The sequence below is a fragment of the Nicotiana tabacum genome, chromosome 6, assembly GCF_000715075.1.
Source record: "Nicotiana tabacum cultivar K326 chromosome 6, ASM71507v2, whole genome shotgun sequence".
Classification (NCBI taxonomy): domain Eukaryota; kingdom Viridiplantae; phylum Streptophyta; class Magnoliopsida; order Solanales; family Solanaceae; genus Nicotiana; species Nicotiana tabacum.
In genome coordinates, this window is record NC_134085.1 from 179,025,947 (window position 1) to 179,035,545 (window position 9,599).

The 9,599-nt window shown below is 33.5% G+C and overlaps 1 protein-coding gene across 1 annotated transcript; it reads left to right on the top strand.

The window, feature by feature from the left end:
* Nucleotides 1-1,511: 1,511 nt before the first annotated feature.
* LOC107800953 (calmodulin-binding protein 60 A) lies at nucleotides 1,512-8,506 on the top strand. Its single transcript, XM_016624224.2, has 8 exons — nucleotides 1,512-1,670; nucleotides 2,051-2,135; nucleotides 5,335-5,387; nucleotides 5,624-6,105; nucleotides 6,192-6,352; nucleotides 7,218-7,424; nucleotides 7,503-7,667; nucleotides 7,866-8,506. Exons 1-8 carry the CDS (start codon nucleotides 1,570-1,572, stop codon nucleotides 8,298-8,300), a joined length of 1,689 nt encoding a protein of 562 aa, XP_016479710.2. The 5' UTR covers nucleotides 1,512-1,569; the 3' UTR covers nucleotides 8,301-8,506.
* The last annotated feature ends 1,093 nt before the right edge of the window (nucleotides 8,507-9,599 follow it).

Sequence of the window (9,599 nt, forward strand, 5' to 3'; positions counted from 1 at the left end):
TATATATATAAGTTGTATTCGATACGGTATTACCTCATACACTTATACTTAGTGCATAGTATAGCGTAAGTATATATATTATATATATATATAAGTTGTATTCGATACGGTATTACCTAATACACTTATAGTTAGTGCATAGTATAGCGTAAGTATATATATTATATATATAAGCTGTATTCGATACGGTATTACCTCATACACTTATACTTAGTGTATAGTATAGCGTAAGTACATATATTATATATATATATAAGCTATATTCGATACGGTATTACCTCATACACTTATACTTAGTGCATAGTATAGCGTAAGTACATATATTGTATATATAGACACACACGCCCGCTTCATAGTACTATTCATCCCTTGTATTACAAAATTATTAACGACTTACATTTATATTATTTACATAGTAAACACAAAAGTGATTTTTAAATTTGACCATATAGAGACCAACTTTGGTCGCTAACTTTAAATGAATTTAATTTAGCGACCAAAGTTGGTCACTAAATGTACATGAATTTAAATTAGAGACCAAATTTGGTCACTAAAATTTAATCAGATTTATTTATATTTTATATAATATTTAAATTAATAATAAAAATTGTTAAACGTTAGAACTGGGTCCCACATTGGCGACCAACTTTGGTCGCTAAATTTTGAATTATATTTATTTATATTTTATAAATTTTTTACATAAATATATATTTATTAAAATATTATAATTGGGTCCCACTTTAGCGACCAAAGTTGGTCGCTATCTTCTTATCCTTCAGTTAGCGACCAACTTTGGTCGCAAGTTTTAAATTATATATATTTATATTTTATAAGTTTTATAAAATAATAATAAAATTATTAAAAAAAATTGTGTGGGTCCCACTTTTGCGACCAACATTGGTCGCTAAACTCAGTGTATCTTTGACCAAGCATGTCTGATCAGTCCAGTCAACAGTTTGACTAAATTTGCGTCTAAATAGCGACCAACTATGGTCGCTAAATTATTTCAAATATTTTTTTTATTATTTTCGGTAGTTTGACGACCAACTTTGATCGCTTTTCTTAACAGACCAAATTTGGTCGCCAATATTTGATCGTTTTTTGGCCGAATTCTTGTGCTTTATTTGAGTTGATTTATTCTATGATGATAAGCATGATTATCACTTTCTAACACAGATCTTCTTTATACTATACTATATTAATAGGTGAAAAGTAGTTTCAAATTATATACAAAACTAAATTAGGTAAGAAAAAATATTAGTATAAGTTAAAAATTGATTGGGAAATACCCCAAAGGACTTCCCCGTAATTGTTTCTATTCAGAAAGAAAATAAACATTTTGCCACTGAGCTTCCTACTATTACGAGTTACGAGTTACGAGTTACAACTTAACGCTAACGGAGGATAACTGAGCCGTCCATACGCGTCTTTCACTAAGCTAGCTAGGAAAGAGGCACGTTACCCTTTTTCTCTAAAACCATCTATATATAACAGAATCATTACTAAGGTGGGCTGCACGCATTCTCTCGCATAGACTATAGCATTCGTTTTGTTGGTGGCAAATATTTGATGGAACAAATGTTACTGTTCGAAGATCAAGATGGTAATGGTGGAGAAGGACACAAGAACTCAGATACTGAAACAAGAAACTCTAGTCCTCCTTTTACCAGGTAATTAAATTAACCAGTTCAAAACTTCTTCCACAGTAATATAAATGGACATGCACACAGGTTATTTAGTTACTTAGTGCTGGATATATTTACGTAAATATCATTATCAAATCCAAAGAAATAATTAATGAAGTGATTTGTTACTTAATTTGGTTAGCTCATGTCATGTTTGTGCTAAAAGCCTAAATCGTTTTCAGATTCCATTAGTGTAGTGTTACTGATTGCTCGTACGTTAGCCACCTTTTACCATTATTAAATTTGTCATATGTGGCCACCAGTTGGCATGTGATGCTTCTGCTTTGAGAGTATTGAATATGGCATTAGCGTTGACGTTGACTTGAGTCATTTCTGCTCTTTTATTGGTTTTCCTCTCTTTTCAGGGCAATAAGGGACGTCGTCTCGCTCTGTAAGCTCCGGCGGATTGTGGTCGCCTTTCTACTGGCTTTGTTTCCGTTTCCGTTTCCGGTGAGTTCAATTTGCTATTAATTCTCAGCAACGCTCCTTAATTTGTAACTACGTATTTTCTTTCTTTTTGGTTGCACAGCTTGTTACTTTGGGCTTCACAGTATTATTTATACTTGCTTTGGTGTGGTTTTGTTTTTCTTTCACCACTTAAATTTGGTGTATTTATGTCGGAAAAATCTGGGTCCATGTTCATTTGCTTAGGATAATCCTTTATTGGGCTTCAGCTTTATGGTTCTATTTAATTGGTTGCAATTAATTAATTATATACTTGCGCTTTTATAACCTAACGTTTCCGTAGATCGTTGGCCAATTAGTTTTTAGTTGTTTTTTAACCTAAGATTTGATATGTTTTACCCGGAGTTGTGGATCAATTCCAATTTGCTCTTAGTAAGATTTAAGATTCGAGAACCAATTAGTGGAGAAAATGAAAGTGTCACCAGTCTAAACATGACCTTTCAAAATGATGATTTAATTTGATCTTCTTCTTTTTTCATTTGTTTTTTTAATTATAAGGGAGGGTGAAATGGTGGATGTTTTACACAATTTGAAAGGCCTCATTCACTTGAAAACAGTGATAGTTTTGCGCGGACAAAAATTAATACCAACTCTTAGCACATGAGGTGAACGATAGTGCGCAGATCTACGAGTTTGCTGAGTTTTAGTGCAACTATTTATGGCATTTTATCCTGGCTATAAGTCAAAAGCACGTTCATCTGGCTGAATAATTTACTGGTTGCACTAAGTCTAGTACTTAGTCCTTATTTTTGGGTGCTCAATCTGTACTAGGAGAAACCCTCCTCTTTCTGCTTTTATTTTTGTGATGAGTCAAATTGTTGGAATGGGTTATCCATTCTAGTTATGACAGGGAAGAGGTCAGGTGTATGCCCCCTCTATATCCCCTTTGACTTATTGAATATAATCCCTTCGGGGAACCTTTAAATATATATATATATGGGGAATTTTATGGTTGGTGCGCGCATGTGAATTAATTGACAAAGATATTTTGATATGCGGTTGAAAAGAAATCTTTTCCGGCAGATTTGTAATGAAAGGAATAGGATATATAGGAAGTAATCTTTTTCTTTGTGAAGCAAAGGACATTATATGTAAAAAAAACAGGAAAAGAAGGGACACTTTCCACATAAAGGATATTTGGTCACTGACTGAATTCGCAAAAAATGAAAGAAAGAAAAAAAACATCACACACTGAATGCAAAGTCTCTGGCTACAGAATCTGACTAACAAAGCTAAACACTGAGATAGACTGACGCCGTTGGACCATCCCTTTCTAAAAATATCCTTTTCTATTTTCTTTTTAATGCATTTCAGAAGGAACCTAATTTAACTTAAACTTTCGATTCTATTGATCCCTAATATGAATCTTTTATAGTCACGCAAATATTGTGGTATATCTTAGAACACAAGTTTCAAATGAATAGTAATACACAAATATTATGGCTTATTTAGAATTATAAGTTTTAAAAGTAATAATTTGGGTCCAGTCAAATAGATTTTCATATATATATATATATATATATCCACAGTGTAAATGATGACAATGAGGTTTAGAAGTACAAGAATTTACTTCTATGAAATGCTTCCTGTAAGCTTTTAGTGGATATCTCTTCTATGAAGATACCACAATTTCGCCGTCCAGGCAAAACAAAGTCACTGTTTTTAATGCTGGCTAAACATGCATCAAGTGTATATCAGGAGATTTCTTCTAGCTGCAGGTTGTCCTTAAAGGTTATATTTTACTCTTTTAAGATCGAATTTTAATTTTGTCTTAGGTTTCGTGTCCAGGCACAGAATCCACTTGCCAATTGAGCATCAAACATTTTTGACCAAGTTGAATTTTGTAATCTTCTAGTCTTTGAATATATACCTGTCACTGGGGGGGTGTCAATGGATATTTGAAAACCGACTAAATCGACCGACAGAGGCGGATTCAGGATTTAAATTCTATGGGTTCAATTTTTAAGATTTTTAACATTGAACCCATTATATATTTAAAGTTATGGGTTCAAATCTAATATTTATTGCAATTTTAATGAATTTTTACACATAAATTTTTACTCCACGTTGAAAGTTGTGGGTTCAATTGAACCCGTAACCTTCACAGTGGATCCGCCTCTGCCGACCGAACCGTACCGCACCGAACCGATTTTTAGGTTTCTTTTTAAGAAACCATAGGTTTTTATGTAAATCTATAACCACACCGATAATTAAGGTAGGTTTTTTATTTTATAAAAATAAACCGAAAAAATATCGAACCGCACCGAATAAATTTTACATGTGGAAAATATATTTGTTTAGTAAGTTTAAAAATAATAATGCATTAAATTTTCTTTGGGCCTTGGAATTATGAAAACTATTACTCTCTCCGTTTCAATTTATGTGAATCTATTTCCTTTTTGGTCCGTGCCAAAAAGAATGACCCCTTCCTTATTTGGGAATAATTTTCCCTTTATGCAATAATTTATAGCCACATAAAATATATGTGCTTCATTTTACACCACAAGTTCAAAAGTCTTCTCTCTTTTCTTAAACTTCGTGCTCAGTTAAATGAGTTCACATAAATTGAAACGGAGGGAGTATAAGCCCACAAGTAATTAAACTCAAAATACTAATTCCTAAAACCTATTATGCTACTTCTACTTAAACTAAGTTATTTCAAGTATCTTTATTAGCAAGACACAAAGTATTCTAGCGATTATGAGTAGCAAACTACAATGTATTGAATATGTTTCCTTTCATATAATTTAGATTTATTTTTTTGAATATTTAATCTTCTATAGACTCTATTCTTGAGTCTCATCTTGGTATATCTTTCAACTCGTGTGATTTATATTTTCTTTGCCTTAGTTTGATTTCTTTTGCGTTGTTGTAGAATAGTTGATGGATCTATACTCTAGCCATTTTTTTTTTAATTCATCACTTGTTATTGCATTCTACTTCTATTAGTGAATTTTACGTGATATTAAAAAAATATCGAAAATTAATCGAACCGTACCGATACCGAAGAGAAACCGATATGATTGGGATGGTTTCGAAAAGTCTAATTTTGGTTATACATAATAGAATAATCGAAAAATTAGTATGGTACAAATTTTATAAAATAACCGTCCGAACCATTGAAACCCCTACCTGTCACTTCATATCATTACCTAACTATTTAATCAACATTTTATCTATCCAGGTGGAGGATGAATTTCACTCTGACTTGGAAATAATTTTGACTGCTCGATACAGGTGAAAAATCATACACTTAATTATCATAGCACCACTGCGTCTATATATATATATTTTTAAAATAATGTGATAATTTGATATTAATGCCAATATTATGCTGATGCATCGCAGACAGTCAGTACAGAGGATCACACTTGTGTTCCAGGTTTGTTATTGGCTTCAAAATTATGTGCTGAAATCCCCGTTGTATATATGTGAGGTTAATCTATTTCAGCATTTTATATATAAAAAAACAGGAATTCCCAGAAGAAAATCCATCCTTCTGAAAGAAGATGTCTACTTTTAAGGTTCTCACACGAGATTGCTCCACTGATATTTACTGGAGAGTGTATCTTTCCCAAAGAAACCAAATTGGAATTGATTGATGTTGTTACAGGACTCCCTGTGATACATGGACCTCTAGCCTCAGCACAAGTTGAAATTTTTCTACTTAATGGTAACTCTGATGGTGATGGTGAAAATTCGACAACCGAAGAGCTAAACAGTTATATTATCATGACGCAAAAAAGAGGTGGAAAATCAATGCGCCATAAAAATCCATATCTGAGGTTGCAAGAAGGCGTTGGTTCTGTTGATGAAATTAGATTCAAACACACTCCAAAACATATGAGGAAGTTGGAGGCGGTAAGGCTAGGAGCGAAGGTTATAGATTTACCTGAAGAAATTAAAGTGACAGAGGCCGTGACAGGACACTTCACTGTTAAGGATAAACGCTTAAGTGAGAATTACTTTTACTTAATTCCTATACCTCTTATAGAAATATGGTGAAGTTTTAAAGTTTGAACTGGAAATATCATGTTTCAGAAAGCAAGAAGCGGTACCCTCCATCACCAACTGATGATATATGGAGACTAGAACAGATTCAACGGAATGGTCCTTTCCATAAGCGGTTGACTGAAAATGGTATCAGGACAGTGGAGGATTTCCTAATTGAACTCTACAACAATCCTCAGAGGCTACAGCATGTAAGAAATTTTCTTCTAATTAAGAACTTTTACTACTTCACAAAATTTATACTTACATCTTTAATAACTAGTGATATTTTGCGGTTATGAAAGGGCTGTTACTGCATGCGCACGTACATTTCCTGCATCTTGAATCTGCATAATTAAGCTTATTTACTGATCGGATTCGTCCAGGTCCTGCCTCATGACAGTAAATCAACATGCAAATATATTAGACTCCTTTTCCTGACAGGTTATTTTTATATTTTAGTTGCTAAACAGCAATTTTTTCTAAAGTAATTTAATGCAAATGCAAATCTCTCTCCTAAATCCTGAGTCCTGACTAGCAGATACAAATTAAAGAGTGAGCATTATTTTTTTTCTATTTACTCTTGCAATTTGTTTTCTTTTTACTTCTCAAAAAAAGAATGGGGGTTGAGGTGTAATGGGGGCCGGGCTACAAAACCAGTGGCTCGCCATGTTTTGCATTTGAAGATGTTGTGATGGCTTGTTCCAGTTGAATATCTTCAAGGATTTCCATGTCCTCAATCCTCGCCACTTTTACAAAAAGCTTCCTGCTGCGAGCACCTAGATTGGTGACCTCTTTAGTCTTTTCTTTATTCATTACTTTGAATCATCGCACTGTGCAAATCATAAACATATCCAAAAGCTGGAAAAATATGGCTTTAAAGGGATTACGTAACAGCTTATTATCAAACTCTCATGTAAAAAGTCATATTATAGAAATAACTAGTGTCCTAATTAATGGTTTACCATTCGTCCCTAAACGCTGGGACAATGCACCTTAGCATTATATAACTGCATGTTGTAATTTTTTTCCATTTCAGTAAGAAGTACTCATACAAATGAGTTTTAATACCTGCAGATCCTTGGCAAAAGCATGTCTGGTGATTGGTGGAAAACCACTACAATGCATGCAAAGACATGCAATCTTGATGGAAGAAAATACTTGTATTGTCATCCGGAGACCGAACAAAGATTTGCAGTGGTGTTTAATGTTGCTGGCCAGGTGACATGGATGGACTCAGGCTGTGGTTTAAACCATTACAACATACTTTCTGAATCTCAAAAGGTCTGTATCTACTATTCATTGATTGTCATGTATTTAGCCATATTCTAAATCCTCCTTTTGATCTTGGACTTATTACAGGCGTCTGCCCACAAGTTAGTGGAAACTGCATTTGCAAACTGGGAAAATGTTTTAAAATTTGATAGAGAGATTTCTATTAAACATCACTTATCATCGTCCAAATTTTCCCCATCATCCTGTCCCACGGTTGACGATTGCCAGCTTTCAGAGCTTCAAAATAATTCAGTGAGTACTCTTTGACCAAATTATTTTGCTTGCACTACTAATACCCATTACCCTGCAGTGTAAATGTCCATTGCAATGTGATGAAAAAGAAGGATATATTTCGTGAGCTGATTTAAGCTTTGAAAATCTCTTTTAATTTTGCAAACAACTTTTTCAGCTACTTTTCTTTGACAATTTTCTTTAATTTAATGTGCACAGAAGTCACATTTGCCTGCTGAAAGTAACCAGTGGGTAGTCAGTGCTGAATGCTCTACTTGTTATGTAATTCCTAACCAACATACAGAGTCAGACGGGATGTCACTTGCTTTCACTTCTTCTGGCCATTCTACAACCGGTTTTAGTAGTTGGGATCAGCTGCAAAATGATACGGATATCCTACATCTGGGATCCTTCAACCAGATCACATCTGTGAATTTGGATTCAGGAGAATATAATTGGGAGAAAATTTTCGAGTTTCTTAGTTCTGATGAAATTCAACTTGATGATTTTCCTTATGCCTCTATGCGCAAAGGCAAGTCCAACAAGAGTTGGGCCAAGATATTTAGCATAACTAAATGGTTCTTACTCATGAAGAGGTTTGTTAAACTTAAAACGGTTCGTATTACCAAGAAGCGCAAACGTTCCTCATCATAAGCATAAGCTATGTCAAGAACAACTCGCTCTGTCCCATTTAGCTGTTGAATGAATAATTTTAGTTCATTTTGGAATTTGTGTGAAGGTGATTTGTATGAATAATTAACTTGAGTTCATGCTTTAACATGAACTATTTGATGAGTTTGAATTGTTGGAATTTATGGAAAAAAAAAATGTAATGATTTAATTTGTTATTATGTCCGAAAGAATGAATGTCAGTTCAAAATAGGAGGAACATTTTATACAAGAGTATCTTTGTACAGTGAAAAATGCTACTTATACAGTTGAGTGCTCAACAACCATTTATTTGTATGTTCTATCAAATATCAGTTGATCCTTCCTCCCTTGTTCATGGAAAATGTACCGTCCATTGAATGTTCTGATTTTTTAGAGTCTAACAGTTCTTTTTTTCTTTTTCTTTTTTGTAGCAAAAAAAGAGTTTCCTGGCAGTTCCTTCATTTTGTTTCCGATCATCTAGAATCTAAGCCTTTCACCATTTTCGCTCTATCCTTTTGGGGTCGTATTCTCCGTCTTAAAATAATTTATTTATTGACTTGTTGTTACAAGTACAATTCCTGGTTCAAGAGGATGTCCTATTACATATTACTAAACTTTCTTTGTTAATTATGCCACTTCTACAAAACTGTAATGCAGACCGTTACTCTAGTCTATGGCCTATGCTTTCAAACTCTTTTTAATTTAACCACTAAATCAATAATATAAACTAACAATATAAATTAAGAACCTGAAACTAAATCTTAATATAGAACCGAAGTTTAGGATTTAAACACACCTCTTATTTGCCTTTTTATTTTCTTAAGGCATTTGTATCTTCTCTTTTTAGTATTATTTCACTTGTATTTTTGGAGTGGAATAAAATATTGGTTGTGTCCGAGGAATAGGCAAAATTGGCTGAACCTCGTAAATTCTGGTGTTTCTTTTATTATTGTTTTATTGTCTTATTTATTATTTGGTGGCTGTCATAATTTTTGGTATAGTAATTGTGACTTATTCACACTATATACATTTGGCTTCCGCAACAATTGGTATCAAAGCCAATGTACTATCTAAGTATGCTATGTGGTTGCAGCATAGTCTGATCTTCCACATCAGAAAAGATTTATCTTGGTAACTGAGTCAAGGTTCTGTCTGAGTATGCTCCGTAGTTGCAGCTTAGTCTGATCTTCCACACCAGAAAGGAAATAATCTTGATTTTTGTCGTCAGCTATTAAATAATATTTGTGTCAAAGATGGAAGACAATAAACAAGAAGAATCTACATCAAGTGTCAACAATACGT

What these genes read in the sequence shown, in the direction of transcription:
- LOC107800953 (XM_016624224.2), top strand. Translation starts at nt 1,570, where the DNA reads ATGGAACAAATGTTACTGTTCGAAGATCAAGATGGTAATGGTGGAGAA. An exon ending in TCTAGTCCTCCTTTTACCAG is followed by an intron (nt 1,671 to 2,050) that starts GTAATTAAATTA and finishes CTCTCTTTTCAG; the next exon opens with GGCAATAAGGGACGTCGTCT. An exon ending in CAGAGCTTCAAAATAATTCA is followed by an intron (nt 7,668 to 7,865) that starts GTGAGTACTCTT and finishes TAATGTGCACAG; the next exon opens with AAGTCACATTTGCCTGCTGA.